At 41.2% G+C, this 13,180-nt stretch overlaps 1 protein-coding gene across 2 annotated transcripts in view; it reads right to left on the bottom strand.

Annotated features, from left to right (window-relative positions):
- Positions 1-430: 430 nt before the first annotated feature.
- Positions 431-13,180, bottom strand: part of SLC7A4 (solute carrier family 7 member 4) — a 33,290-nt gene continuing 20,540 nt past the window's right edge. Inside the window, exons 2-7 of one of the 2 annotated variants that reach the window (XM_068113530.2) lie at positions 10,848-11,996; positions 10,142-10,375; positions 8,078-8,333; positions 3,879-4,302; positions 1,525-1,633; positions 431-1,305 (exon numbers count right to left, since the gene is read on the bottom strand). In XM_068113530.2, the coding sequence (XP_067969631.2) occupies positions 1,160-1,305; positions 1,525-1,633; positions 3,879-4,302; positions 8,078-8,333; positions 10,142-10,375; positions 10,848-11,583 (1,905 nt within the window). In that variant the 5' untranslated portion in view covers positions 11,584-11,996 and the 3' untranslated portion in view covers positions 431-1,159. Of the gene's footprint in view, positions 1,306-1,524; positions 1,634-3,864; positions 4,303-8,077; positions 8,334-10,141; positions 10,376-10,847; positions 11,997-13,180 lie in introns of those variants that run through there. The other variant, XM_068113531.2, reaches the window with a different exon arrangement.

The following is a 13,180-nucleotide window of genomic DNA, read 5'->3' on the forward strand; positions in this document are numbered from 1 at the left end:
GGCAATTAAAATTTGATCATGAAAATATCATTGGTGACATGGTATGGCAGCCATATTGGATTGAAGGAAAATATTAAATAATTATATCTCAAAAACAGCTTACACTATCGATGCGAAATTTTACAAATAGCATCTAACACCATTGTTGCATATACTTTGAAAATGATGTCGTAGGTCATGTAGTTTGGCAGCCATCTTGGATAGAAAAACAAACCTTATCCGATCAACATGAAACTTCACAAACGTGATCCCCTACCCATATATATGCAGAGTGTACATTTTAAAGGTCATATGTCACGTGGTGTGGCAGCCATATTAGCTTGAAAGCCGATATTTTAAAAAAAAATCCCTTCTCCGAAACCGCTTCACCGATCGATGTGAAACCTGTCATGGCTGGTAAAACTCTGATACTTGAAAACAGCTGAAGGGATTTAAATCAAACTTGTTTATTTTTAGGACAGTGAACGAGGGCATCTACCCATTGTCACAGGCAGGGACTACGTGGCGGCATATTGGCGACATAATCGCATTGCTCTTGTTTTCAATGTAATCCCAGTCCTTAAATAACAATCATTCTGTTCAGTACAGGGTCCTTGGCAGGATGGATGGATGCAGGATATAATTTCCATTTAAGGCAGGTTAAAGGGAAACCGATATATTTTACCCGAAACACATATCGAGTCACAATCGAGGAACCGAAGGAAGGGAATATGCATAACAAAAACACCATTTGAGAGAATAAATTACAACAAAGGAGAACAATGACTATTTTATAATCACACTTTCACAGAAGATATTCATGTGGAGTTTACCACGTGCAGCACATGTTAAAAGGCTGCAGCTAAAACCGTCCTTTTACACAAGGCCCAAGGAAAGGCACATTCTCAAACCTCAACTTCAAACAAAGGTGGATAAACTTTCACTAACATTCAGAACCAATCAAGTTTCAAATCAAGCTGTCAAGGCTACCTGAAGTGAACACAGCAGACGTCTCATAATGAAACCAAGGTTTTAAAAAGGGGTGAGAATATCAAAACGTAAAGAACAGATTTGGTTCTGAACACATTAAGAATATTACTTTAAGCCCAGATAAGTATGGAACAAGGAAACAAAAGGTAACTAGTTATTCTTATAAAACCAGATTGGATTGGTTTAACTTTCAAGAACTCCCTGCCTCATCCGGAGGGGATTGCGGGGCCAGGGTTGGAAAAGCAACGTATCGTGCCTTGGGACTATAAGATGTCAAGTGATCTTTATCCCCAGCGTGGCTGTGCCGGATGCCATATCCAAAATAAATGATAACGCCTGGAGAGAGAGAGGGAGAGAACGAACAAAGCAACGCAATGCTTTATAATTATCATTCCATTCCAAAAAAAAAAAAAAAAAAAAGGACAATGGCAGCAATATGTCCAACAACAAACACAACAACAATATCAACAACAAACAACAACGATCCCATTGGTAATATTACGCCGAGGCGCATAGTCACAACAAAATGGAATATCAAAGAATGGCGCATCTTACCCACAAGCACCCACACACCAAGGCGGACCCAGGTATGCATCCCAAGCTTGAGCATGAGAGCAACATTGCACAAGATGCTGAGAGCAGGGAGGAATGGAACCAGAGGAACCTTGAAAGGAGAAACAGATAATAAAGGACATGAAAAAAATGGAGATAAAAATATCAATGTTTGTGAGTACAATATGGTTTTGTTAAAGTTGTTTTTAATGTCCATCTTTATGACATTTTGTACTTTTTCCCTCATTTACACCATAAACCATTCCATTTAAGTTTTTTTTTTAATGTCCATCTTTATGACATTTTGTACTTTTTCCCTCATTTACACCATAAACCATTCCATTTCCATTTAAGTTGTTTTTAATATCTATCTTTATGACATTTTGTACTTTTCCCCTCATTTACACCATAAACCATTCCATTTAAGTTTTTTTTTAATGTCCATCTTTATGACATTTTGTACTTTTTCCCTCATTTACACCATAAACCATTCCATTTCCATTTAAGTTGTTTTTAATATCTATCTTTATGACATTTTGTACTTTTTCCCTCATTTACACCATAAACCATTCCATTTAAGTTTTTTTTTTAATGTCCATCTTTATGACATTTTGTACTTTTTCCCTCATTTACACCATAAACCATTCCATTTCCATTTAAGTTGTTTTTAATGTCCATCTTTATGACATTTTGTACTTTTTCCCTCATTTACACCATAAACCATTCCATTTCCAGAGACTAATTGGGCTGGAAAAAAGATGCGGGACATTTAATGGCAGTGCATCCCCAGCTTGAAGTCCTGGAGGGAAGATTGCAAATCAAGTGTCTGGATGGGAATTCCGCAAGTGAGAGAAAAGAGGAATAAAGGGGAGGTGTGCAGTAGGCCTGGATTTTGTGATTTTAACACAGGTTTACTGGAAAAATGTGTACATCCTTTTAATGGACACCGACCTGTCAGCGATGTAACATTTTTGGCATTACTCCACTTTCATTTTTACGCTCCTTCATTGGTGTCCACAAATTTGAACTTTTGCTTCACCCCGACATCGCTTCCCCAACACAATGTCCGCCCCCTGATGAACAGCCTCATTGAAATGCAACTGAACACCTTTCATGAATTCCATGAAAATCGTCACCCACGTCTAAAAAATTAAATCCATTAATTTATACTCCTTGTGCTGATTTTATTGTGCCATATATCTCGTAGGTTTTGGTTATAAACCAAAAGAAACGCTAACTTTTAATTTCGTTTTGTATCAAGGATATTTGGCTTGACTAACCCCCGCTTTTGGATATTTGGCTATTCAATTTGGCTAATCCCCGCTCTAGTAGGGAAAATGGCCTTTAAAATGCATGTTGTGTGTTGTTGTGTATCAAGGAGATAACTAGGCCTAGCGGTCAGAGTAGCTTAATAATAACCGTTACATGTTCAATGATGAAATTAAAATAAATTTGTTAACTTGTTTAATTGCTTATTATTTGTTCCTCCATCTGAGTTCTGTATATCCACAACTTTCTCTAAGATTTCCGATCCTATTTTGGATACTTTGTCATTTCAGCTGTGTTAACATGTCACAAGCGCACTTGTGATTCCGTCACATTACGTGTGATTCCGTCACATTACGTGTGATTCCGTCGCATTACCTGGCCTGCCACCTATAGTTTGCAGTTTCTGCATTGCATTACCAATAAGACTGCGATAGGAAAACAGTACTATTGTTGACGTCCGATTTTTTTTTTTTCCTAGACCTTGTGTTCACTAACAGAGCAGACTTTTTATATCAAATCTCATTAGTCTGTTTACCATGTCCACATAGTGTGATTCCGTCACAAGACTATTCTGGGTAACAAATTTTGTTAACCTTCTAAAGCCTCACTGAGAGTAGTACTCATCTGTAGCCATGTCACAGTTCTGGTTCAATACATATAAATGAATTCTCTCTGCTCTTCTTAGCATTCAAGATACTTACCTTATATGTTCAAAATTAGAGTGCACATGGTGATTCCGTCACGATAGAATTCATGCTTTGCATTCTTTGAACGTCATGCTAAACCAGTAGATGTGCTCTCTTCTGCCTAAAATGACAGTAAATCTTAAATGTTCCAGAACAGGAACAGCTCACAATAGGAATGAGGCAATTTGTTTGGCAGGTTTCCATTAGAATCGAGCTAGAACCATTACTCGTTCCCTGACATTTACATATCCATTTTTTTTATTCCCTCATCTTCTCACTCTAGTCCTCTATATATATATATATATATATAACCTTTTGGTTTTTTTTTTTAATCTCCGCTTTAATAAACTCCCTTCTCCCAATATTTTAAATCTTTTATCTAATTTACCTCATTAATCTCACCTGAAAGCTGTCCACACCAGGTTGCATTTCATGTGCCCAGATCAAGCCAAGGCAGGCAATGAACCCCAGGCCAACCAACACAGTACATGGAGCGAGTATCTCAGGCCTTTGCCAGGAGAGAAGCAGACATAATGCGGCCAAAAGAGTGCTCATAGCAACCAAGCCTGCCACGGCTGCATTCACCAACCTAGGGCCTGCGTACCGCACTAGCCAAGAGGGGGCGATCGCAGCAATGCAGGGCCGGAGGTTTCCAGGAATTTTTTCAAGTGCTATTAACTCATGGGTATCGGCATAAGAAACTGGCTCCTCGATCGATGCGATCTCGCCAGCCCGTAGCTCCAGACAGTGAACTGTGGAGGTAGGATTACGGGTCCCATGTCTGTCGGAGTCTCGAGCACTGGAGCTCTTTTGGAGTGGTTGGTAGCTGAATTTTTGTGACCATAAAGGATAAAAGGGAAAGGAGGTAGGACGAAGAGAAAAAGAAAAGGAAGATCATTGTATCGACACATCAGAGCGATAAATGCACACGGAAAGGGAAAATGGTTTCTCACATCTTACAATAAAGTCTCACAAGAGAATGTAATATAAATGGAGATATTATTTTAACCAGAAATACTTTTATGCCAAACTTACCAAACAGCATTTCAATGAATAATAAATTTTACTTTTACACAATGTCTAAAACTCATGGAGGAACAAGCTCATTTATGCAACAATGAACAAACAACAGTATATGAGGTTTGTCCTGACAATACAGCCAAGTTAATAAAATGTATCAGAAAACAAATATCAACTTGAAATAAATAAACGAGAAAAATATAATTTGACGAGAATGTGCTGATGTACAGTGCATTCAGAAAGTATTCAGACCCCTTCACTTTTTTCACATTTTGTTATGTTGCAGCCTTATGCTGAAATCGTTTAAATTCATTTTTTCCCTCATCAATCTACACTCAATACCCCATAATGACAAAGAGAAAACAGGATTTTAGAAAGTTTTGCAAATTTATTAAAAAGAAAAAACTGAAATATCACATTGACATAAGTATTCATACCCTTTGCTCTGACTCTTGAAATTTAGCTCAGGTGCCTCCCATTTCTCTTGATCATCTTTGAGATGTTTCTACACCTTGATTGGAGTCCACCTGTGGTAAATTCAATTAATTGGTCATGATTTGGAAAGGCACACACCTGTCTATATAAGGTCTCACAGCTGACAACGCATATCAGAGCAAAAACCAAGCCATGAGGTCGAAGGAACTGCCTGCAGAGCTCAAAGACAGGATTGTGTCGAGGCACAGATCTGGGGAAGCCTACAAAAAAAATCTCTGCAGCATTGAATGTTCCCAAGTTCCCAAGTTTGAGTACCAGTTCACTGGTAATTCCCTGTTTGTCATTAAAGGCGGCAAAAAGGGTTGGCGTCAGGAAGGGCATCCGGCCGTAAAACATTGCTTCAAATAGGGGACCGAAAAACAACAACAACCACGGTTCCCAAAAAAGGCCAACCCCCGCTTTGCGGGGAAAAATGGCCTCTAAAGGTGGTTTTTTTTTTTTTTTTAATTGAATGTTCCCAAGAGCACAGTGGCCTCCATAATTCTTAAATGGAAGAAGTTTGGAACAACCAGGACTCTTCCTAGAGCTGGCCGCCTGGCCAAGCTGAGCAATCGGGGAAGAAGGGCCTTGATAAGATAGGTGACCAAGAACGCGATGGTTGCTCTGGCTGAGCTCCAGAGATCCTGTGTGGAAATGGGAGAAACTTCCAGAAGGACAACCATCACTGCAACACTCCACCGATCTGGGCTTTATGGCAGAGTGGCCAGACGGAAGCCTCTCCTCAGTGAAAGACACATGAAAGCCCGCTTGGCGTTTGCAAAAATGCACCTCAAGGACTCTCAGACTGTGAGAAACAAGATTCTGTGGTCTGATGGAACCAAGATTGAACTGTTTGGTCTAAATTCTAAGTGTCATGTCTGGAGGAAACCAGGCACCGCTCATCACCTGCCAAATACCATCCCAATGGTGAATCATGGTGGTGGCAGCATCATGCTGTGAGGGTGTTTTTCAGCAGCAGTGACTGAGGGACTGGTCAGGGTTGAGGGAATAATGAACGCAGCAAAGTACAAAGACATCGTTAATGAAAACCTGAAACAGAGCGCTCAGGACCTCAGACTGGGCCGAAGGTTCACCTTCCAACAGGACAATGACCCAAAGCACACAGCCAAGACAACGCAGGAGTGGCTTAGGGACAACTCTGTGAAGGTCCTTGAGTGGCCCAGCCAGAGCCCTGATTTGAATCCAATCGAACATCTCTGGAGAGACCTGAAAATGGCTGTCGACCAACGGTCCCCATCCAACCTGACAGAGCTTGAGAGGATCTGCAGAGAAGAATGGCAGAAAATCCCCAAATCCAGGTGTGCAAAGGTTGTCGCGTCATACCCAAGAAGACTCGAGGCTGTAATCTCTGCCAAAGGTGCTTCAACTAAGTACTCAGTTAAGGGTCTGAATACTTATGTCAATGTGATATTTCAGTTTTTTCTTTTTAATAAATTTGCAAAACGTTCTAAAATCCTGTTTTCTCGTTGTCATTATGGGGCATAGAGTGAAGATTGATGAGGGAAAAAAATGAATTTAAACGATTTCAGCATAAGGCTGCAACATAACAAAATGTGAAAAAAGTGAAGGGGTCTGAATACTTTCTGAATGCAGTGTACACGCCTCTGTCCATGTCAGATGCCAAACCTCTGGTATGTATGGTCTCAATTAAAGGTCGTATGAGATGAGAGGGAAAGAAGAGAAACTATAACATGCTTCTAACTCGGGTTCATGGTCTGTAAAATAATCTTCAAACTGCACATGACCAATACACAAAAATGGAATCACCTGAGCTTTGTGTTACAATCCATACTTGTACCAAGTTAGGTTGGTACCCCCCCCACCCCCCACCCCCCAACTCCCCCTCTGCCCGTTCCTCACCTTCCCATCAGCAAAACGACGGGTTGTGTTTTCTTGCAATTTTGCATGATACACAATACAGCCCTGGGATGAACCTCACCCCATTTCATGTTACATTTAAAACGTATGGCAAGTTACAAGTTCATATTCAACAAGAAGCAATTAAGATTACCTTGCCCCCTTGAAGCATTGAATAAATAAGGAAATGTGAAAGTACTAGCACAAGCATATATTATATTCCTCCCTACTTTGCAAAACCCTTTTGTATTCACAAGCTCAGAACAATCTCTATAACAGTGAAAAATCTCGTGAAAAGCAATAATTTATTTTTGCTTTCTCAACACATCATGGAGGAGGAGGCAAAGGAGGACAAGGAGGACAAGGAGGATTAGGATGCGGACAAGGAGGCCGAGCTGCAGAAAGAAGTGGAAGGAAGTTCTTCGGATGGACATTAAAGTGGGCATTACGTCTGCTAGCACTCGTTGATGGACATGGACGTACAGGATCTCATGGTGTCCTTCACTTAGAATAGAGGAGTAATTGCTGGCAACCTGAACAAATTAAAATTGTCTGCCATTCAGTCAAAGGTCAGGCTTGACTAGCCAGTTCGTGAACGAGTTGAGCAGAGGGACTTCCTCATGAGTCTGCAAAAATATGGGAATATTCAGGGCCATAGTAGTAGTCGTAGTAGTAGCAGAAGCAGCAGCAGCAGCAGCAGCATGACTCTGTTCATGGGTAAACAATATAGTGCTACCAAAGAGAGAACGATTGATACTTGTGTCACAACAGAGCATCTCTGGTGGCGGTTCGTATGCAGCCTGTGGCAACATGGCTGCATCATTTTCTGGGGCCCCTGATGCAATGATTCTGGGGCCTGACCTGTGCCACTGATGCAATGGCCCCCATTACCAGCAAGTCGGTGCTCATTTTGCCGACCTCAGGAGGAGGACAAGCTGAGTCAACCCACCTGGTATTAAATTAACGAATTGGCAGGGGCTCAAACTCAGGACCCTAATATCTCAAGCTAGCCACCTTAAAAATTAAGCCAACACCAGGCTTAGAGCGTCTCTGAAAAATAGCGTTTAAATATATATACACGCGTTTAAACATATAAAGAGCTTAAAGTTTAAACGTTAAACGTTGATGTTTAAACCTGTTGGGCGTTAAAGTTTAAAAAGAGCGTTTAAATATATATATATATACACTTTGACACATACAAGGATAGCACCGATAATATGTCAGCTTACCGTAACATGAGCACACTTGCAGCAACAAAGGTGTAGGCCAGCAGCGTGCCAATAGACATGAACTGTACCAGGGCCTCCAGAGAGAGGCAGAATGCAAGCATGGCCGTAAGGAGGCCGGAAACTAATGCGGCAATCGCAGGCACACCAGTCCTCTCGCTGACGTACCCAAGAAACGGGAAAATCAGGCCATCTTCGGCCATAGCAAGCAGCACACGAGGCAAGGCAAAGACTCCACTCAACTCGGCTGTGCTCATGGCTATGGAGGAAAACACAAACAATCAAGCAGTCTAAACTGGAGGAAAGGTGAAAGGATGAAAGCCAATGGCTACAATTTTTACTGAAGGCTGCAATTACAAGGGCTGGCACGTTATGTGTAGGCCTTGTGGCTCAAGGGACATCATACATTATAGGTTTTCCCGGCCATTTTCACTGATGAGCATTCAAATTCACGCATTTTCACACCTGTTGGACGAATTAACCTTTCAATTTCGAATTTGAAGCATTCAATTTCATTTATGGCCAGGAGTGAATTTTGTTTTGCCAGTAAAAATCACGTTTCTTATTCAATTTGAAATTTTAAAGAATAATTCCAAGTCTCACCATTTGATTTCAAACCAAATGCTATAAAGTGACATCAGATGCTACTTGGCATTTTATTTTATGAGCAATCTATTTTATGTTTGGTGAATTCAAAATCAAAACAGTCACAGTATTTATTTTACTTCGTGTTATGTTTGTTTTATGCCTTTTCTTGTTATTGATGCATTTTATCCTAAAATGTAACCACTGGATATATACATATATACAGTGTATACCTATGATGAGGGGTGAATCATAGAGGGTCTTTCCACAGTTTATATTTTACATATATATGTATATGTATACTAGCCGAAAGCACCCGGGTTCTTTTTGAATGAATTTACTGCTATAATTCAGCTTTTACTCGCGGCCGTAGACGATTGACTACTATAATTCAGCTCAGCTTTTAATTGCGAAATGGGCCCAGCCCGGCCGAGGCGGCCTCGACCGGCCTCGCCACCTAGCCTATAACCTTCCGGGGGGCCCGTCCCGACATTTTTTTGTTTTAGACGTTTCCTCCTATCTTTCACCGTTCAGGAGATTAGCGCGTGCAGGCAAACAAACAAAACTATATATATATATATATAAAATTTGCATTACACTCAAATGTATGTTTGTTATAGAAACGGGCAGTGAACAAGAGGCCTGTTTGGCGTTCCCATCCGAGCACCAATCACAAGATGGAATGGTCACTATCCACATATCCTGTGTTAGGATTTTAAATACTTCATATTAACAGTTATATCAAAGTACATTGGTGTCATTATAATACATGAAAAAGTACACGCTCATAAAAAAAATTAAACTTTTGACTATTTACTCGTATGCAATACATATCACATGTAACATATATATAAAGAAATAAAACCCTCGACTTTGCCATAAATTGTCATTACAATCACAATCCCCACGACGGTGAAACGGCAATTTTTAGAAACTTTAATTTCTCATCAGAAAAACAATCTCCATCAGAGGATTCCCTCAAGGCAGAAATATGGAATTACATGTACACCAGTGGCTTCCATATTGTTAACCAAAACACCTCGATGGAATTATCCACACAATAGCTAAAAGTGTGTGTGTGTGTGTGTGTGTGTGTGTGTGTGTGTGTGTGTGTGTGTGTGTGTGTGTGTGTGTGTGTGTGTGTGTGTGTGTGTGTCCTCCTCTTGAATGTACGCCCCTAATGGGTATACCACGGCATTGTCTTCATAGCTGTGAGGGTGTGTTTTCTTGGCAATATGGTCGAGGATCGCTTGGGCTGGGGTCACTGATCTTTACGTTTCAAGCTGACGAGCCCAGAAGAGCCTTCCATAAGATGGGCAGGGGAAATTGAGAGGTGATTAAAATAGTCATGTTTATATATTTAACATAAACATTGCCCCTTATTGCATATATAAAAGGCAGTGTGGCAAGCAGGGATAACCAAAGGTAAAGAGAGAAAAGAATGCAATGACACGGAATGATGTGATGCAGTGGAAAACTAACCACACAATGAGCCCACAGAGACGATGATGGAAGCCCAGTGATATCCACGCTTCCCAAAAGCATCTGCGAGTGCGGCGGATGGCTCCAGGTCACTCCAAGGCACAACGAGCGTAAGAGCAGCAGAAACTAGAATATATATGGAACCCACGATGCATAGGGATAAACCGGTTGCTATGGGGACACTTCGGCGAGGATCGTTTGCCTCCCAGCTTGATGTGGCGATTATATCGAAGCCTGTGGAAGAGAATGGCATTCAGGGCATCAAGCAATTGTCAAGACTCGATACAATGATGAGGCTTAGGTAAGAGCCTGAAGGTAAAAGTTTGACTTTAAAGCCAGTGGGAAAAATGTTCCAAAATGATCTAACACAGTGGAACAAAACAAAGAAATAAATGTGCCTGTGGGAATTCAAAACTGAAAAGCAACTCTGCTTGGCCTGTTCGGCGTACTGTTTGCATGTGAACACACCAGGACACTTGGCTTACGATGTTGGGATAACGGTTATCTTTCGATTTTATACTAATGTCCTAATAACCATTTTAAAGTACAGTACACAGTCTCTGATTTCCCTGGTCCTGCCTGCAATCGATGTACAACCATGAACCTTAGATCAATGTTTAAAAAATCCTCGGGGCCTACACATCGACACAATAGCTTTTCAGTAACATGTTGCAGCAATGAGATGCGTAATGACCATCTTACCCACCCACGTAAGCGTAGAAGCAGGTCGCCGTACCAGATAGTACACCAGACACTCCAAAAGGTGCAAACCCTCCGTAGCTCTGTCCATAGTATTCCGGTTTGGCCAGAATGAAGCCAAAAATGACCACAAAGCCAGCCGTTGCGAGAGAGACAGCCGCCAGCAAGTGATTGATCGTGGCTGAGACACGCGCTCCACAGGCCACAAACAAGGTACAAGCTACGACAAAACCGGCAGCCAAGAAGTCTGGAAAATCTCCAAAATATGGCACATTCCAACGACCCAGAGTGCTGATGGTGCCATTCCGTATATGGAATCCCGTAAGTGCATCTAGGTATCCACTCCAAGCTCGAGCTACAGAAGCCCCACCGACAACATATTCGAGTACAATGTTCCAGCCAATGAGGAAGGCCCAAAACTCACCGGCAGACACATACGTATACACGTAAGCTGAGCCCGTATGGGGAAATCGTGCACCAAACTCAGCAAAACAAAGGGCCGCCATGAATGCCACGGCACCAGCAGCAGCAAAACTGACACTCACTGCTGGACCAGTTGTGTATTTGGCTACGGTGCCCGTGAGAACATACAAGCCTGCACCCATCATGGCACCCAGGCTGAGAAGAGTAAGGTCGACGGTGGAGAGGCATCTTCGAAGGTTCAAAGTTGCAGGGCCAGAGTTCATGGATTTCTGGCGATGTATATTCCGCCAAAGGCGTGATAAATGGTGCCATGGTGGCATTGCTTAACAAATTGTGTGCGGGTGAATAAAGGAGTCAGTGAGTGAGTGTTAAACTGCAGGTGTGCTAGCAACAACCACCAGGTACGATGAGCAATGGAATGCAATTATACTATAAATAAAACACGGATAAACAAAACAGTGCCGAATTATATGTCCAAAAATAAAGGCGTGCACCTATATGGTCCAAAAACAAGGTGCATCATCAAGAGGTAAAGTATTTGTGAGGTGCACACACAAGGCACACTGTGTGTATGGTCATTTGATGTGCGAGTGAGGTTAAAGCAAAGCAGGGTCCTGAACAAGATGCAGAGACATGGAGCAGATGAAGTACGATGGCCGATGACACGTCAATCACAGAAGATCTGATGCGACACGAAAGGGTGATGAGCCATCGGCTTCCATCTTGATCATCCCTGTTTTCCATGGACAAAATCAGTTCAAAGAACAAGATTACACATGGATTCGGCAACATGTCCATCAACGTCAATCTGCAACATCAATTTCAGATTTAAGTTCTCGTCGGATTTGAAGCTCAAACAAAGGAGCCCTTTTGTGGTGGTCTTAAAGTAGGCGTGACATCATGAGTGTATGCAGCGGTGCAGCCCTTAAAAAATATGGTGAACGGTATTCTATGGCAATTAATGGTAAATATATGATGATCAATGGTATATATGGTAATCAATGGTATCTATGGCAGATCATATGGAAATTGAAGACAGTTGTATACTCTATTGCAAGGAAAAAAGAGGAAGGGTATTACAAAGGTGTTGAGTGGTTTACCATGGTAACCATTGATGGTACAATGGTAAATTTTTAAGAAATGTGAATGGTACTTTTAATAAAGGAGGGAATTGATATATATATATATACAGGGTGAGTCAAAAGTAGCCCCCGATTTCTGTTTTTTCGGCTGTCAGATTCTTTCTGGGATGTCATGTTGTTAATAATTGTCTTGCAGAATATTAATTTTCATTTTTTTTTTTTTTTTTTGGCAGGTTATTGCTGAGAGTTTGGAAAGTTACTGAAGTTGCACCAAATTGAACCATGAATTACCAAATTACCAAATGAAAAAAAACCAAATTGAACCAATTTCAATGAATCAACGCAATGCGGCCGTGAAACGTTACTACAAATGTAATGAACAACCAACGATGGCGGCACGCCGTTTGGCACAGGAATTCGATATTAACCCACCCCAGGGAAGAAACATACGATTTATTGTCGAGAAATTTGAAGCAACAGGGTCGTTAGCCACTGCAAAGAAGTCCGGTCATCCGAAAACGGCAACGAATGTAGCTGAGGGTTTCCCCCGTAATAATTTTCCGTAATAATTCCCCCCCGAATAAATGGTTAGATAAACATGTCATTCATTTATTTCTACCTTCTTGTACACTGTAATACAAATGGCAAACAAACAATCAACTGACAGAAATATATATATATATATATAAACAGAAATCGGGCACTACTTTTGACACTTTGATATGTGGGTAAATTACACGTCCAGACCAGGAAGCGAACCCAGGTCCTCTGGAAAACTGTACTAACACTCTGCCATTTGAGCTACACTACATGACCAAAAGTATGTGGACACCAA

This window comes from Myxine glutinosa, chromosome 4 (assembly GCF_964187855.1).
Source record: "Myxine glutinosa chromosome 4, kmMyxGlut1.1, whole genome shotgun sequence".
NCBI lineage: Eukaryota > Metazoa > Chordata > Myxini > Myxiniformes > Myxinidae > Myxine > Myxine glutinosa.